An 18,819-nucleotide genomic window follows, 5' to 3' on the forward strand; every position below is an offset into this window, starting at 1 on the left:
GAATCATCTTCAACATCTTTTAGGCCATTTTACGAAACGAAATGATTAATCTACTCAGAAATACGTGGATGTGACAAACATCAATTGCCATACACTTGTTTTATTTTAAATTTCAGTTAAGGTTGCATATGAAATTTTGCAACAATCCTCTGCTTTATTTTTACATCAATCATTTACCAATCGTTTCCTATACAAACGAAGGTAACGGCTACACTGGTTTGTCAACAGACACGGTTGACATTGCATTCCATAGGCTGCAGCCAAACAGCTAACTATCGCTAATCTTTGACGTGTGTTTACGTTTTCTGTAGTTTAATAACCACATGTCGTATGTAAGATGACAAAAATAGAATCAAAGTAGAAACTAATAATATAATCATCTTAGAAAATTGTTATTAATATCTGAAAAGTTAATCTTCCGAAATCTTCCAAAAAGTATATTAAAGACTATAACAAGAGAGAACGCCAAGAAAATCTTATCATTAAACAGCGTAATCACAAGAAATAAGAAAGTATCTAGTAAATATGAATAGCAAACTTTTGATGTGATTTAAATTGGGTTCGAAATGGTTTAACAAATCTGAACGAAGTAGTCGAAAAAATCAGAGAGAAACTAGATAAGTGTGGTTGAAAGAGAACTATTCGAGGAATGGAAGAAGAATACGATAAGTGTCGGAAGACTATGGAAAGAGAATTAAAAGTTTCTAATATTTCATTATTTTCACCCAGTAATGTATGGAATGTACAACCAATATCGATACGAAAGATAACTAAAGACGATCCAACATTTTTCATGATAACCTAGAAATACGATAAAGTTTGTTATGCGACGTTATTATTCAAGCAGTTACAAAAACTCTCTGACATTTTTTGATATCCTGCCAACTAGTTGTTTCATTCAAGAGCCAAAAATAAGTGGGTCTTTATAAAAAAGTCCATAAACTGTTCTATCCGTTAACTTTATGTCTCTGATCGGACTTTATAAGTTCACAAATTTTTTCTCTTCTGATGTAATCCTGATAAATGTGGATAATAATATGGTATCGTAAACTAATAGCAATAAAGTGATAATTTAACCTAAAAAAGTAATAGACATAGAGTAAGAAAAAGATATATATCATTAAAGTGAAAGTTGATTATTAGTCCGGTCAATTTAGACATAAAAATGATCGTCAAATAACAAAAATTCCCGGAAAGACAAATAATGTTGCAGAGATATATGTGCTATATAAGTTATTCAGGGTCAAAGGTTAAAATTTGAGGTTTTTTGGGTTTTATAAAAGACCTGAAATAAAAGTTGCAGTTCTTAAAATTCTCTACATATGGTTCCTAACAGTTACCATTCCTGAGATATCGCGATTCTAAGTCACATTATAAATGATATGCACATATAAGCCACGTATATACATAATCAGGCACTTAAGACAATTAAAAATACCTATTTTGTCTATTTTATTCTATTCTGAAAATATTTATTCATAAGATAGCCCTTAACTGAATCCCGTCTACCCACGTGGCCTTGTGAAAAAATTTGGCCATCCTATTGTATGTAGGTCTCGTTTATATATCTACCTGTTTCTTCTAGTGCTAAATCTTCAGTTCCAACATCGTAATCTGCTATTCAACATCCTAAATGGAGTGTATTATCAAGTTCAAATATGGTTAGGGAGACTGGGGTTGGAAATTGGTAGATAATACTCTGAAACCGATTAAAATTCTACTCCCACCTGCTCCAGAAAATCTCTTCAACATAATTTTTTGCAATTGCAAAAGAGGTTGTAGTTCTAAATATGGTTGACAAAAAATCGGGTTGCTGTATTCATCAGCGTGCACCAATTGTCAAGGTCAGTCTTGCTCAAATGTTCAGTTGAGTACAAATGAGGAAGATTGCTATGGTTTTAATAAATAGTCCAATGACTCAGCCACATTTGAACAATTTATGGACATTCAACGAGAGAAGAGAAAGAAAATGGAATCGAAGAAGATATGACTGTGAAAGTAGACTATGAATCTAATTAAAATATCTAAGGAAATCAAAACAATAGTTAACCCAATAATCAAGACCAATATCAATAATAACTTGACGGTTATTGTTTCCTTAAATTACCTCAAATTTTGTCCTTGACCCCGAATAACTTCTTTAGCACACATAGGAGATCGATGGGGATTTTTAAAACTTTATTGTCCGTCTATATTGACCGAACTATATCTTTTTTTCTTTCAAAGGAACTGTTGGTAATAATGGTTATTTTTATTGTATTCATGCTGTTTGTACCGGTACTATATTTTTATTTTTTCTAGAATTGACTTTTCTATTCTATTTTAAAATAACATCTGTTGATGTTCTTGACACATAAAATGAATTTGTATATCCTTATATTTTCTAATAACTTTCCAAAGAAAATCTGATTCGATTTGAGAATAAGAGTTGAATCATGTAAATCCAAACAGCAGAAACGCTGTCTTAGATATATTCATGTTGCAAGGTAGTTGCAAATAACATTTTCCTCTCTGTTTGTGGCGGCATATTTTAAATTCAAATATTCCGTCCAGTTATTGTTTGAAACAATTCAATGGAGTTGTATCAACCAAAACAATCACGATTCAATCTTAAATTAGTTGCCTTACTTTCTCGAATCCTCAATATAATTGGTGTGAATGCACAAGTTGTGCATTAAACATTTGAAAATATTGAAAAATTAGAAAAAGCAGATGTTATTAAAGTACTAGCTGATAATGTAGTACGATGATTGATATTTTCAAGTGCTACAGTTTTTTTGAAAAAACATTATGGACTATTATCACAAATTATATTTTCGATGGCCAAAAATATGTTTTTAAAAACTTTATTAAACTCAAAATTATAATAATTTTATAGAGTTGAATGAACAAAATTAATTTCACAAGCGAATTAACTATAATTCGTTCATTGAATGGACTAAATTCATTAAAAAGTTATTTACATCATTCGTAATTATAATAAAATAAATGCTAACAAAGTGTTTATGACATTTGATCCTATTTTATTAAAAGAATATTCAGGAATTTTTTCCATGTAACTCACAATCGGTTTTTACTTAGTATGAATAATTGTTTATTGAATTTTATGTTAAGTTTGTTAAATATATCAATCGTTTTTTCTACCTTGTAAATTGTATGATTTCAGAAAATAATCTAAAGTTTTGTGACTCCAGAGAAACGTACCACACAAAACAATGCTATTAAAATTTCCAGAATGAATTCTAAAAGATATTTCCAGCATTTTAAAATATAATTTGACAGTCTTTTTAATTGAGATCTGACTCATAGTGACAGGAGACTATTTCAACTTAATATTATAGAATTATTTTAAAATTATAACAAAACAATGATATCTAATTCAAAATCGTAGCACGTTTGTCTTCGGTTTGTTGCAACTTTGGGTTGAGGAAGAATATCAATTATGTATGTGGAGTCAATTATTTTCATTAATTTCAAGACGGAATATTCTTCTATTTTTAAAAGAATGTGATTCTAAGATTTCCATCGTCATGTGAATAATTAACTACACAAGCATGAACTTTTACCAGTAGAAAATCTTCGCATTCAACAGGCTAGATTTCTTTGTTGGCTGAGTAACCATATTTTGTAACGTCCATAACATGTCCGTCTTCAGAGGGTTCTGGAGTCTGATAAATAATATTGTACCAGTTTTCCTTGCGTGGTGGACATGCCTCAGACAGTTCAATTTCTTTGAAATCATCTTTTGAATTCACTTTCACCTTGGATATATCAGACACATCCAAACAGATTCAGATTCATCACCAATTGCATGATCGTTTCCATACGCTTTATTTACAGCATTCACCTTTGCCTTTTAACCGCAGAGAGCCCGATGATAGCTATAAGCGTAATTATGCTTTGGTCATGCAAAAAAAGCCCTCGTAATGTTTTCCAAAAAAGCTTTTTCAATGCAAAGAATTTACATAATGGAAAATTTTATTAACGTCTTAAGATATCCATACCAGATTGGTAAATAACATTTTTCTGCGATAAGTTACAAAATAATACGAACCACTTAAATCTCAGAGCATACCATAGATAAGAGCTTAATGTTTATGACGAATTAATCGCTTTTAACTAAAAAATGAGAGAAAAATCTCCCTACTAACGGTTCAATTTCTCTTGGGTCAGATATCAGGAGGATAATAGTTATTTCAATTTTTACCAAAAAATATTTGAAACTTTTCATGCCGTACTGCTAAAATATTATTAACCAAATATTAAAAACAAAATAGGTTCAAATATAATGCATACTTACCATAAAATATGGTTATCCAGCAGAACCACAATAAACACTCGCAATACTACTCAGAGTCACGGACAAAATGGTCGAGCAAAGTGAGCTCTTCCCTTGGTGTGACGCCGATCACCTGATCTCAAGGCGATGCCCTATTGGTCAAGCTACTCAAAGTCTATCTCTTTCCCTCTTGTGGACAATTAATAGCAGTGACGCGGAAACTGATTCATTGTCCACTTCTGAACATACTTTTGAAAATAAATTTAAACAACAAAAATTGTCGCAAATAAACATTTAAGCATTTAATTACAAATGCATATTTACTATGAAAATGTCGTTATCCAGCAGAACTACAATAAACACGCGCAATACCACTTAAACTCACTGACAAAATCGTCGAGCAATGAGAGCTCTTCCCTTGGAATGAAGCCGATCACCTGATCTCAAAGCAACACCCTATTGGTCAAGCTTTTCAAAGTCTATCTTCTTCACTCTTGTGGACAATTAGTGGCAGTGTCCTGAAAACTGGTTCATTGTCTAATTCTGAACATGCTCAAGCAAAATGCCATCCGTTTAGAAATATTGGATCGTAATAACTTTGTTTTATCGCAATTACTTTGTTTTGTTGATTACTGCAGATTATTATGTAGCACGAAAAACTTCCAATGAATCACACATGTTTTTAGTACATAAATGTCGATAATAAATCTTAGTTTTCATTAAAATTGTAAATTGAGTTTTTTTTTCGAAATCTCGAGAAATTTGTACCGGAGATGAATCTCCTCTATGATTGAACTACTTCTAATGTCATACTGTGCAAAATGTCAGCACAACCTGAAAATCCAGTTTATCCTCTGATAAATCGTTCATCCGACACCAATAATTTTTCTTCTAAACTCCAATCACTTTCAGCTATCCTATCATCACTCAAATCCAATATCAACCTATTGATTATTCATGGATAAACCCATTCCAATCTCATCCTATCCTCCTTGGAAAAGGCAAAAACCAACATGAAATACACAGTGATATACCGAAGCAAAGATTTCAAAATCTGAGATCGACGTAGGTTTTACCGTAGCCAATTTATATCAAATATTCAAGCAATATGGTCTACCGTCGATCTTTTGCTAGCAGGAGAATTATATGCAATCCTTCAAGCCTTGATCTCCCTATCCTCACACGACAAATAATCAGCTATATACACAAACGCGACTCCATTAGGCAAATATATCTAGTACACCCCATCATTCAAAATATTCATGAGTCTATTCACTGTCCTGCAAGCATTGGTGTTACCATTACTTTAATCTGGGTACCGTCTCACACTGACATACATAGGAACGAACCTGCAGATCAAGCTGCATCAGAAGCCTCGACGGTTAATATTAATTTGGAAGACATTTGTCTATATGGTAAAATAGAAATTCTTAATATATGTAATCCAAACAGTTTGTTAATATTAATGTTTAAGGTGTCGTAGTTTAGTTAATAATTGCATCATAACTGTATGTGTCAGTAATCTTAGTTGTCGAGACACAAAATGAAAAAAAAAAGATCTTAGTTTTCATTGAATCTGTAAATTGAGTAGTAATGGAATTATTTTTTTTAAATCTCGAAAAAGTTGTACCTTACATGTATTGGCAAGGAAAACTCATTTACCCATACAAGAACAGACAGTAGAACAAAAACAAAAGTGCGTATAACATTTGAACACTAAAAGAGTATTTTATCATCCAGGTTATAATAGTGAAAAAATCGAATAAAACACAGTTTTTCTACGAAGACTACCTATAGTAAACATATGTATACCAAAAAATTGGATGTCAATGTACATAAACGGAATTACCCTCCAATATCGCCAAGTCTAGCGATCCATTGATGCTGAAATACTTGATTCAGTTAATGTTGAATTAGGTGGTGTAGCAACTTTTAATAGAACTCATATGTTGTTTCAATGTCTGCTGGGTGAATATTAAGTGAATATGAAGTAATCTTAAATTAATATCCACGTTTTCGTTTCATCAAATCATTCTTCTATTGACTTTTTATTATTTAGAATATCTCTGTTCCGCAAATCAAATCTTATATGGTTTCGATGATTCATGAGAACCATAATTTCTTATTAATTTCCTCTGTGTATTAATCATTCATTAGAAAACATTTTCTTGAAAACATTTCCACATAAACTAATTATCTGATGAAATATTTTGCTGTGTGATTGATCAAAATATTTTGTGGTTAATTATTAAACACTTCGAGCATCTGCCAGAAGTCACTTGTATTACCAATAACCGAAGTGCCTCTCCAAACCGCCAGAAACAATCCTGCTGTTGTGCACAAATACCGAAAACAAAGCGAAGTGCAAAAGCAGAATAATTCTAGCTCGAACCAACGAACGTAATAATTGTTGTTTGAATTACTGCGCCGTATTAGTATGAGATTGGGTTGATAAAATATTACGTTCGTGTGTGTGATTGAAATAATCTATTATTTTTTTAATGATATATAAATAAATGAATATTCTTTAGCCAGGTTCTCATCAATATATCGGACGCGTGTTTACATGAAATACAAATTAAGTAATTACAACTACTTGTTATCAAATTGTATTTCATTTCAAAGCAATCGATTTATAGAACTAGAACTATTCTTGGTTTTTATGGTACACTTGACCGCAGCCAAGTGTAAATAGGTCTTTTTCTGTTACAACAATCAATTAAGGACGTATGTATTCAATATCACATCAAAGATAATTTTTTATACTCTACTCTACCAATGTAGAAGTGGTAGCAAATACGGGTTGCGGTTGAAGATGATTAAATTTCAAGAGACCTATCGCTTTACGGCACATGTCAGACAAAGACGGTGATGTATGAGTGTTAGTGTTTCCAATCTCACTTAACTCAACTAAATACTTATACTGTTATTCTAACCTCAAGGCTTGCAATAAAATGTTCTGTCGCCTATATATATATATCATTACACTACTAGTTCTACTATGTTAGTCTAGTCTCTGATTCTACATTCACACATAAAAAATCAAGAACCACCAAACTTTGCCTTTCCCTTGGAAGAGGTAATATTAAACTTTAGTGGAAAGTATTCAATAGTAAAACAATATCGATGTTTTCTAGCGATATATTGATAAAAATCGATGCTTGAAGTCGATGCTTTACATCCAATATAAATATCAATATATGTTTGTGGACACCCCTATTCAGGCATGCCTGGTTTCAAGAATCTGTTTTGTTTATTGATGTTTTCTATTGGGCTTAATTTAAGATTCTGTTTGTGTTGCATTCTTGATGTTCTATACTGGTCTCATTTTTTCCACGAATATCGTGACGAAAGATTCGTTTATCTGCAATTTTCCATGTTTCTACGCCATACGTGCGAGGGCTGATCCGTTACAAATAAAAATGATATATCATTTTTCATAGTATCCTTTGAGGATATATGAGTGATTATTAGAGAAAAATCGGTCACTATGCTGTCGATAAACTTGTACACTCTAGTGCACTGCATAATAAGACGATATTTAGAGAGACGTGTAACTTGAATAATTTTTCGTATAGGTTTCGTATGGCTTTATCAAATTTCATCAATCCCAATACTCTGAGTGCGGTATCCATCTACTGAGCTAATTAGCATCTATTCAACAATTTTCCCCAAATTCCTGCCTTATTTCAATACGCTTTTTTGTTGATATCTTCTTTAGTAAAAGCACCTGACCTGTACAATTTTGGAGAATATGATGTTGTATTTGATCTTTTCAGAATCTGCCTGATCACTTCAGCAATCAGAGCTTTCTCTCTCTCTTTTTCTTCTTTCCATTGCTCATTTTTCGATTAAAATCTGGAAAATAATTTTTTAGCAGAGACCTCGCAGAAATATTCCAAATCGTTTCTTCAATTCATTCCTTATAATGGGTTCCATTAGCCCGTGTTTTAAACTCACTCCATGAGAATCCCTTGCAAGTACAAGTATGCCGAAAACTATTTCCAAATGCATCTCTGCGGTTTTGGAATGTTCGGAAGCATTGAAGATGCTTCGCCTATTTCTGAACTTGAAACTATTCTGAAACAATTTACACTGAATAGTTTACAGGAAGAGAAAGGAGTCCTTGATGTGGTAACGTTGAGCATATGTCATCTATGTGTTCGATATTGGCTATACTGTTCTTAAATCTCTCATGCAGTAACTGGCCAACCTCAGCACTGGATCTTGGATCTTTTTTTTTGTTATAAATCCGGATTTAGTTTTCATACTTAGCGGTATCTTTCTTCTTTATTTTATTTTCAGAGAATGTGTTCTGTGATTTAGCTACAATATTATCTCCTGGTCTTTTCCATTCCATGAATCAACATTGCAACACCCTAGTCGCATCGTATTCGTCATTCATACTCGTTTTTTCTTTGTTCGTGCCGTATCATGCAATAATAACCGTCCGGTTCCGAGTCTTTTGCATTGAATCTATAAGCTTGAATGTCTTTTTACCATAGGCAGGCTGTTAACATCACCTATAGACTCCCCTTCTTTATCCCTTACCTTCGGATCAGCAAGGGCAGCCACTAGGCTACTTAATACACCCTGTAGCTAACTCCAGGCGGAATTATTTTCAAATGCATATTATTTAAAGTTATTCGAGAGCTGCTACTTAAGTTTTGAGATAGACAAATATGGCTATGGTTTTTTAAAATATTCTCTATCGAAAACAATACACTTCGATGTTTTTTTGGAACAACATCCGATTTTGGAGGACTTTCACGAAATTCGCCAAAAGTCGATGTGAGTCGCGATTCAATGCCATTTTATGACCAAGATGCATGTTTCAAATATCTGTAAACAACTCTAATAGCACTCGTATTACAACACGTTGTGAATTCGTACACCATTAAAAATGTCAAGCTTTATGATGAAATGCCAGTTTGACATAGTTATAGGAAATATAAACGTCATCTTAATATGTCAAAATTCTTGTAAACCTCATAACAAATATGATTAGAGAAAGTTACGCTTCCAGGTATAATAAAAAGAGTTCTAGAGCTGCATGTGATGGATTGAAAATAAAGGAACAGCATGCTGAAGTACTTGACTTGAAAATGCGTTTCAAGAAAAAATCAAATTTCAATAGCTCGAATACTGTGAATGTATCAACAACGGAATCTAATAATTCCAAAAAAGATATCTCAATAGATATAGTAGCGCAACGTATCTTATATAAGCATTCTGAAATAGCTGAAAATAAGAAATCGGTTAATTCAAAACTACACATCCCCCACACAAAAACTTCACAGGAATTGAATGATTTGATAGTAAGACGTATATTGGAAACGGACGCTAAGCTAAATAAGAAAAATACGTCATCTATGTTCAAAGTAATTGATAAGAACAGAAGCAATGAAATAGAAATGTTATCCCGATCAAAGCCTATTAACTTGATTGAAAATACCGATACTCTTGCCTCAAGTTCTACTGATAAAAGAAATAGAATAAGAATATTGTCAACAGCAACTCAAACACTTCATGATTGGGTTAATTTAGAAACTGATTCTACACAAACCGAAACGGATTTAGTAAATGAAAGAAATATTCAGGTCGATTGGTATAATGATTATAAAAATATTCAAACCTCAGCAGAAACTAAAAATATGGAAACAAGTCCTGTAATAAGAAAAACTTCTTGTAAGTTTACTAATACTGATTTTTATTACCCTGCGGTAAGCGAGAGCACACAGATTTTTGAGTATATGTCAAATAGCGATCTGTTTTGCTTAGAATGGGTGGACAAGTACCTCTTTAATATAAATTTGAATATACAAACCGTTGTTGTCGATGAAAAAATTCGAGATGTGAGTGAGATTGTTACTAAATCAAGTTTTTTGACTGATATTGATAGGGACCAAGAAGTAATTTCATAAGATTATATATAATATTATCGTCCTCAAGTGATATCCGGTATGTTGATTCTCCTCAAAGTTTGTAAAATAATAAAATGATCTTATATTCATTTTTTTCAAGGTTTGTGTAAAATTGAAGTAGGTATAAGAGGGGCCTGAAATAGATATCAATATATTTCCTCAAAGTTCACTCGTTAATATCGTAATGACTTGATTTAATGCCACTATATCAGTATTTTATGATAATTGACCAGCATTACGAAGATAGCCGCAGAAGTACCTGGCCTGACCTAGAGATGGCGGCAGTTGCTTGAAAAATACCACTGTATTAGAATTTACGCAAACTATACAGCATTTGTTCCAAGTTTGAAGACACCACGTTATTTAGTATTTGTTTGGCAGCAATCAAAAGTGAACGTTTTCAGTGAAGTTGTGAACATGAAAAAAATCGGTCATCGTATATGATATAATAATTTTATTTGAAAGTTCTTAGCTCAACCAAAATTAATGTTGAACTAGATTCTTCTCTGGGCGAGACTGCTCTTTGGTTGTCGACAGTAGAATATTGGGTAGCAGAGTTTGAACGAGGTCATACGACCTGCGAAGATCAGCATACCATTGGTCGACTAAATGAGGTGATGACTCCAGAAATGTTGAAGAAAGTCCACAAAACGGTACTGGATGATTGTCGACTGAAAATACGCGAGACATAGGCATTTCAAAAAGTGCTGTACATCGCCTATTAACTGAAAATTTCGACTTGAGAAAGCTGTGCGCAAGATAAATACTTAGTAATTATGAAAATGAAAATATTACTTGTTTTTCTAGTAAATAAGATATACGTTTCATACAATCGTCCAGCGCAATTGATACCTTTTAGGTAACTGTTACTTATGTCCTTAAAAACAGTTTCAATCAAAATGAGTAATTTACAATATACAGAGGACTTGGAAAAAACTAAAATTATAGCAACAAACCGAAAAAATTATCAAAATCGATTAAAACCTTCCATTTGCACATTGCCCTGCAGATTGATAACCAAAATACATATCACGTGAGAAACATATTTTCGGATGTTTAGAATGGTGCTTCATCATTCAAATTGCATATACGATCCTTACTATTGATTTGAATGTTGATGAGAATCTAACCAAAGTCATTTCTAAAATGTTTCAGTCAGCTGTTTATTCTTAAACAAATATCTCTAATGCAAATGTATCAAATATTTTCCTGGTACGACAACGATTCATTATTAATTTATAAACGAAACTATTTTTAGATCTATTGTTTGTCGAGCTGTCTCTCCGTCAATATTTCAATGTAAATGTAAACACACTACGAAGAAACAATAAACTTTACTCTTGTTCCTCTCTTATGTTTTGTCTAACAAAGAAAATAAGAGATGTTTCTTTTTGTTTAAGCCAAATTTACGTAGTTATGAATCTCATTTAATAGAATGGACCAAGTGAATACGAACAAATACATTGAATGTTTTGTTTTGACAAATCTAAAAAAGCAATATGTACAATTTATTTTTCGGTTATTATAAAAAATGTATTCGAGTTTGGAACACCATGCTTCAAACACTTCAAAGTTATAAATATCTTGGGAGTAAGTCCTTCCATTCAAGTTGGAACGTATTTGTTTTCAATTATGATTCATTTGAATAAATTCGCCAATTTTTTTAGTATGGTACCCCAAAAACAATCTGATCTAAGTGACACGTTCTTAATCTGTAGCATTGTACTTTTTATGCTCTCCTTGTTCGCATTCAACCAAGATAAATATTTATAATTACCATACTTTGTTTCATTTATTGACGTACATTAGTCAATGACTGGTAAGAGCGCATTTTCAAAGTCTTAAAAACTCTGCCTTATTTTGTGAATTATGTGTTTTCGTATTCTAAACCTGGATTAACTAAAGGAAACTCAACACCTCGAGACATCATCCGTACCGCCCATTTTCACGAACAACTGAATGAAAAAGTTTGCGTAAGACCCAAATCAGTGGAACAAGTCACAAACAACAATCGCCTGTATGGGTCTTTTAAGACGTGCCAAATTGTTGTGACTGTCATGGTGAAAGCAATGTCATCATGAAATTAGAACAATAATAAGATTATACCGCCTCTGCGTAGTTTGCAGTGACTTTTGAGTATCTTTAAAGAAACATTAGATGCCAACTGGATGTACTTGGGAGATCGCGTGTTGTCGAGGTACTATGCAACAGCCAAAATCATTGGAAACTTGACACCATACTCAAGAAGCTTAGAAAACTTCACTACATCGTTCAGCTCGACGACGATTAACAAGCGTCACATTGACCAGACTCGGCGTTCAGAAATTCAAAAGAAGAAGTTTCAATTTGCCCCTGAACTGCTTATTCTCCTCCAAACCTACATGACTTTCAACCTACTCATGATTCAGATTCTGACTTTACTCAACGGGGAAGACCTTCAAGTTCCGGCTCGAGTCAGAATCCAGCACCAGAGGTTCCAGTTGCAGTGGTCGCTCCACAGCCTCCCACTACTAATGTCAGTCGTTCCAATTGTCCTCGTAAAACGCCCTCTTACTTGAAAGACTATATATTATAACGTCTTGATAAGCACGGGAGACTGTTGTGACTGTCATGTTGAAAGCAGTGTCATCGTGAAATTAGAACAATAATAAGATGATATCGCGTCTGCGTAGTTTGCAGTGACTTTTTAGTACTTCACTTTCAAATTTATTGAACATTGTGTCAGATATAAAAACTCTACTGACAAAGAAATCAAGTTCATCCAATTTCACTGCTGTGTTCGTCTACACCTTGTTGTTTGCACATGAAGCACTTCTAAGCAAATGATCATCTGTTTTTTCGAAATAACTGGACCATTCACCACCGTTCCATTAGAGAGACGTAAAATGGTCACTTTTAAATAGTACGCCAGTATTTGTTTGCCAGAAATTTTCGAAAAAATTAGGGAAACCAATCACGACAATGCGAGCTCTTATATATCAGTTCAAACAAAAAATGTTTTAACTGACAAAGTATCGAATTAATAGTTCATCCGCCATAAAGACCTAAAGATTTATTCTATTCCTGCAGGTCAAAAATAAATTCCGAGGTCAACGTTTTTCTGCACCTATAAAAGTGGTTGATGCTTTCAAATCAAATTTGCCAAAGTGTACAGATCTTAACGGAGAATATTTTGAAAAACAAAAATGCCAATTATGAATATTTGCTTTTATTTGTCTATCCTGAAATCTAAGTAGCACCCCTCATTCCATACGGAAGCTTTGTATAGCTGTCCTATTTTGAATGAAGTCATATTTTGACGTCGTTTGTGAATTATTTTTAGGTGTTTTATTATTGTTTGTTTATCATTCATAAGAGTTTCCACGCTTTTAATTAAGTTCTTGCTGATGTTCAATTGTCATCTCACCTGATGAGAAATGTTTATTACTGTTGCTATTAAGTAGATTGCCAAAAGGGCTACATTTGAATAGTTAGCAAAGAAATTGGGTGAGCAGTATAATATTGTATATTTCAAATTATTTCAAATGGTGTAAAATAAGGATTAAGGTTGGAGGAAATTTCAAGGACCACGTCTTTTTGCATATTCAGAAGGGAAATAAGAAGGGAGCTCGATAATTTTGTGAAGAAGTTTTTTATGATAAAATTGAGTGCGCTATTTAAAAATAATGGTTAATACTTATAGAATTCTTTAACGAATGAACGAAAGTTACACCCCCAAAAACAAGTTCAGAGGCTTATAAATGAGGTTCTAGATTAAAATTATTTTACGGCAAGAGCTGCCTCTATTTGATAATTTCTTCAATTGAATAATATGATATCACAATGGAAAATTTTGTGATGAAGATATTGATACGAAAATTTCCTAGAAAAGAGAAAATTGAACTGATTTCCTACTTTCATAAAATGGAGGCCAACAACAACAATCTAAATTGTATCATTTTAAATGTTGTTTTCATCAAACCAAAATGTTCACATTGGTTTAGCGGTTCTTTATGTTTGTATTTCAACCGAGCATTTACACAAAGTCAAAATAAACACCACCATCCATAATAACTTCTTTGATAAATTATATATTGAATAATTTCTGTTAATTTTCCAATCCTTACTATGACTGCATTATGAAATGTTGACTGTTTCCTATTCAAGACAATAAAACATATTCAAAATTAACTTCTTGATTTCATATGTATAAGTATTAGTTATTAAATTCATAAATGGTAATATTCCCACTTACTTGTGTAATCATGATTGTTTTAAGCATCTTCATTTTTCAAAAATTGAAATTCATACTAAAACACTACAGAAAGGGATATTATATATTTTTTATGAAACTGATGTTAGAAGGGACATTCAAGCAGAAATTATTAGAATTTGAGTTCTCAACCATCACTCAATAAGTCGTGTGTACAATTATCCATTTTATTCATCAATGTAATCTCCTTCAAGAGCAACAGAATCATTCCAACGCTGCTGTAACTTTTCAATGCCGTTCTTGTAGAAGGATTTGTCTTTTGCCTTACTGGCGAATCAGATGAACGAATAGCCAGTAGTCACTGGGGGCAGATCTGAACTGTACGGTGGATGAGAAAGCAATTCGAAGTGCCCATTGTTGATATCGACTTGTGAATCGGTGGGTTTTCCTTCGGCGAGGCTGTTTTCCTTGATTTTTGCATTCAAACGATCTAAAAACTGTATGTAGTATTCGCTATTTATTGTCTTTCCCTTTTGGAGATATTCGATGAACAATATTCTATGAGCATCCCAAAATACTGAAGCTATACTCTTCTCAGCTGACTGTTGTACCTTTGGGTGCTTCGAAAGTGGTTCACCGATTGCACAAACAATTAAACAAACGATTAAACAACCCCAGGAAACTGCCCCAGTCACCCTGGAGAAACCACCAACCACATACGATCTTTCTACTATCACTGTACCATGACCAGCGACGTGGGTGACCACATCCATTTCGGTTTTACCCAAAAACCAAGTACCTCACACTGAAGTACATCAGATAAAACCCTATTTCCAACACCCACCCTACACACTTTTCGTCGATCTACGGTGTTGCAGGTTTTCTGCAATTTCCCTGCAACCTGGTAAACCGAATTCTCATCTAAGATATCAAAAATAAAACCCAAACCGAGTAGGACCGTTTTTACTTGCAGACTTTTCGTTTTCTTCTAGCCAAAAATTCTCAACATTCGCTTCTCCACCTCCTGAAAAGTTAGCAAACACAACTCTATGCAACCAGCACAACTCCAGCCCTGCAAAGGAGCAATTCCTATATCAGGACCTACTTCTACAAACCGTCCTTCTATGAAAATTTTCCTTATCCTACAAAATTCTATCCAACGAATATCTTTCTCTCTCTGTCTATATGTCTCTATCACTTCCTTTGTTAGATATTTCATTATACAAACGGTTCCTGCAATTGTAAATTTCATAATTATACTGTCAAATGATAGCAATCATTTTTTTTTTCTATTCATAAATTATTTTGTCTATTAAATTTAATTTATTCATCATTTCTTCGACAGAAAAAGGTTAGAATATTCTCCTTAAAACTTTTATGGCTCAAATTAGTCATGATCGCATAGGAGGCATTATCTATATAACAATAAAGATAATGTGAACGTCAACCATCCACACCTCCAAGGTAAATTAGGTAACTAGAGTGCAGTAATGGTAAATGAGGGTCATAAATAAAAATAAGCACTCAACTGCAGTGCAGTGTCGTTTGTGTTAAGTGCCGCACCACATTGGAATTATTAGAGTTCCAAACTGATGGCTTACCCCAAGAAAAACATTTTATGATATATTATTCAGTTCACATTTAACAAAATTGTTTTCAAGAATCTATGTACATGATTAAGAGAGTAAACATTAAATAGGATTATTAAAAAAAAAAAGATTTAGCACGTACTCGTATAGCCCGATTAAAGAAATTCTGTCTGGATTCCAAAAAACTACGGGGACTTAATATAAGAATTGCTACCATATTTGGTAATCCCAAATAATCAGTATAAATGGATTTGATATTAATCCAAAATAATTATAATGCCAGAATGTCATTAGTCATTGCTAAAAAATTTCATTGAAAAAATTTATTTGTTCAAAATCATTAGTCCTATAAATAGGTGTCTTAGATGTTGTATGTATGTATGAGAGGATTTGGAGTCTCTCATACACTGCTACCCAAAGAATCTATTGTGTCCGCATTTCTTGTTGCGATACTGGAGAGCCCAGTGTTTACAGGTGATCCAACAATCCCACTCCCAAGTCTAGAATATGGGATGGCTTTAATTGCCAGAGATCTTCGTCTTCTATTTCATACGCTCCCAGGTGTAGTGCTCTGGAGTTCCTTAGTATTTCACACTTCAAGAGAATGCGGATAAAGGTTTCGTCCTCTGTGCAACAAAATCTGCAGTAGATCTACTCGTATTAAAGTTTCTCAGGAGAGTGTTTGCCTGTCTCAGCCCCTGTAGGTTGTCCCTATAATTGGTGTTGCTCCTATTTACCTTCTTCTCTAGAGCTTTTTCTATTGTTTTATAGCTGATACCAAAGAGGGGTTCGGGTCCCATGAAGGGCTCGTCGCTTTAGCGAGCTAATGAGCTAGTTTATTTCCCTTTTATTTTTCTTGCCTAGTTCGTTTAATTTTTCTATGCAATACCAAACGAGTATGGATCTCATGATATTGGAGCTTAGACCTCTAACTGCTACTTAATTATCTTTGTCAATTGCTTAGATTTATGCTTGAAAAACGCTTGGTGCGCTGCCTAAACTTTCAGAGTGTTCTGGCTCTGGGCCCGTACAATCCTATTCCAGTTTTATCTGCTGTTTCTGATCCGTCCGTGTACCATTTAATGGCATTTCTGTTCATTTCTTGTATGGTGTTTTGATCTCACCTACTGTTACAGTTTATTTTTGGGGTAAAGTTTTTCTCAAAGCTAAACTGTTTCGATGCAACGTCCTGAGACATGTCCCACGGTTGGTCATTATGTAGGAATGGGTTTTCTTTGATTATTTCGTCTCTGAACGTCTTAGATGTTACTTGTACTATATTATACTCATTTGAGGCAAATATTTTTATTCCTGGCCGAGAAAGTGTATTCGACTCTTGAACAAAACATTAAATTGTCGACCTAACATCAATTTATAGTAATTTCTCCTTAATACTCGTAAAAACATAGGTTATATAAAGAATAAAATATGTCTACGAGTGTATTTTTGTGTTTGTGGAGAATTTTCCGTCGAAAATACTGTAAAATCGATGGAAGATATGTAATAATGGAGTCAAACCACTTAAGATTGTGGCAATATATTTATTTGTTGGACAAAAAAGTGTAGAAGTGGAAATGGATCTGTTATTTATCTTGATGAAAAATGGTTAGATTCGTCCAAAGAATATCAGATCAAAACATTAGCGTATAAAGGACAACGCATTACAATAATTCAAGTTGTATCGAAAGAATGTTCAATTTCGAACATGTGGTTGTTATCAGTAAAAATTTAGATTTATATTTAAACCCATCCCATTGTTTTTGCATAATCTTTATTAACATTTTAAGTCAAAATATATAATGGAATAAAAGTTATAGTTGTCAACAGGAACACATCAAGTAAAAGAAGTGCTTCACGGCGACCAAGATTGCGGCTGTTCTGCTTATCTACAATCAGAAAACCAAACGGCTCTTTATTACTCATATTTAAGACTAGCGATAGAACTAGTGAGATTTTTAAATTACAAAAATTGACTTTTTTTACAATTTTGAAAATTACATTCTATTTTTCGTACAAAAAACTATCTAAGGAATCATGATAATCCTAGTTCAATCGATGGCTTATAACGTATTGATGATGTATAAATCGAGTCCCGTAATTTCTGAAATCGTTTTCATCGTTTCGAAAAATAGTGAATCGAGAAAAATGCATTTGAAAGTTCGCGCATGTAATCAAGACTGAAAATTTCATCTCATCGTTAATCTTCTATGCCTTGACCATGCAATAGACATTCCTCCTCTTTTTAGAAGTCACTCAGAGCTGCTTCGTCTTCCCTTTTCGCGATTCTGGCCTGTTTTACAACATCATGCGCTTTTTTGAACGGTCGATCCCAAAGGTATCACGTATCCTTTACATTGTAGACCGATTTTCACTCCCAGGGTTTCCCAGGTCTTTAGGAGAGATTCAAATCCTTTGTCTAGCGAAAAACGTGGCGATTTCAATCACGTTTGGCCCAAATGGAGTTCTTCGGAGCTAAAGTCAAGATTAACGAATTGAGCGACTTGTTATTATTTTGAGTTTCCTCTCCCACTCTGCGCACTTTCCACCAACTAAATTCGCCTGCAGGGCAGTTTTGATGCAGTTGATTGCTGCCTGTGGAAATCTTGTGAAATAATATTGCTCAAATTTCCTTCGTAATTTTCTCAATAGAATCTGGAAGTCTTTGAATAACTTATTCATAACTCGTTGTTATCCCACCAATCAATTTATCAATGAGTTTTCCTGCATCTTTCCAAACAATGCTTTTATTAGATTCTTTTGCATTCCGAGACCCCATCCTCTTTTCAACGTATCCAGTTCACTCTTTTTATATAACAATATCTCCATATGGTTATA

At 33.4% G+C, this 18,819-nt stretch overlaps 2 protein-coding genes across 29 annotated transcripts in view; both read left to right on the top strand.

Moving 5' to 3' along the window:
* LOC130902297 (coiled-coil domain-containing protein CG32809) overlaps window positions 1-18,819 on the top strand; it is a 373,790-nt gene that overhangs the window by 67,181 nt on the left and 287,790 nt on the right. The window lies entirely within an intron of this gene.
* LOC130902302 (uncharacterized) lies at window positions 9,303-11,542 on the top strand. Its single transcript, XM_057814328.1, has 2 exons — window positions 9,303-10,134; window positions 11,462-11,542. Exons 1-2 carry the CDS (start codon window positions 9,385-9,387, stop codon window positions 11,504-11,506), a joined length of 795 nt encoding a protein of 264 aa, XP_057670311.1. The 5' UTR covers window positions 9,303-9,384; the 3' UTR covers window positions 11,507-11,542.

The sequence above is a fragment of the Diorhabda carinulata genome, chromosome X (genome assembly GCF_026250575.1).
Source record: "Diorhabda carinulata isolate Delta chromosome X, icDioCari1.1, whole genome shotgun sequence".
Lineage (NCBI taxonomy): Eukaryota > Metazoa > Arthropoda > Insecta > Coleoptera > Chrysomelidae > Diorhabda > Diorhabda carinulata.

Excerpts from the sequence above, each read along its gene's own strand:
- LOC130902302 (XM_057814328.1), top strand. The coding sequence starts at position 9,385 with ATGCGTTTCAAGAAAAAATCAAATTTCAATAGCTCGAATACTGTGAAT. Across the intron at positions 10,135-11,461 it reads TCGATGAAAAAATTCGAGAT|ATCTATTGTTTGTCGAGCTG; the intron begins GTGAGTGAGATT and ends AACTATTTTTAG.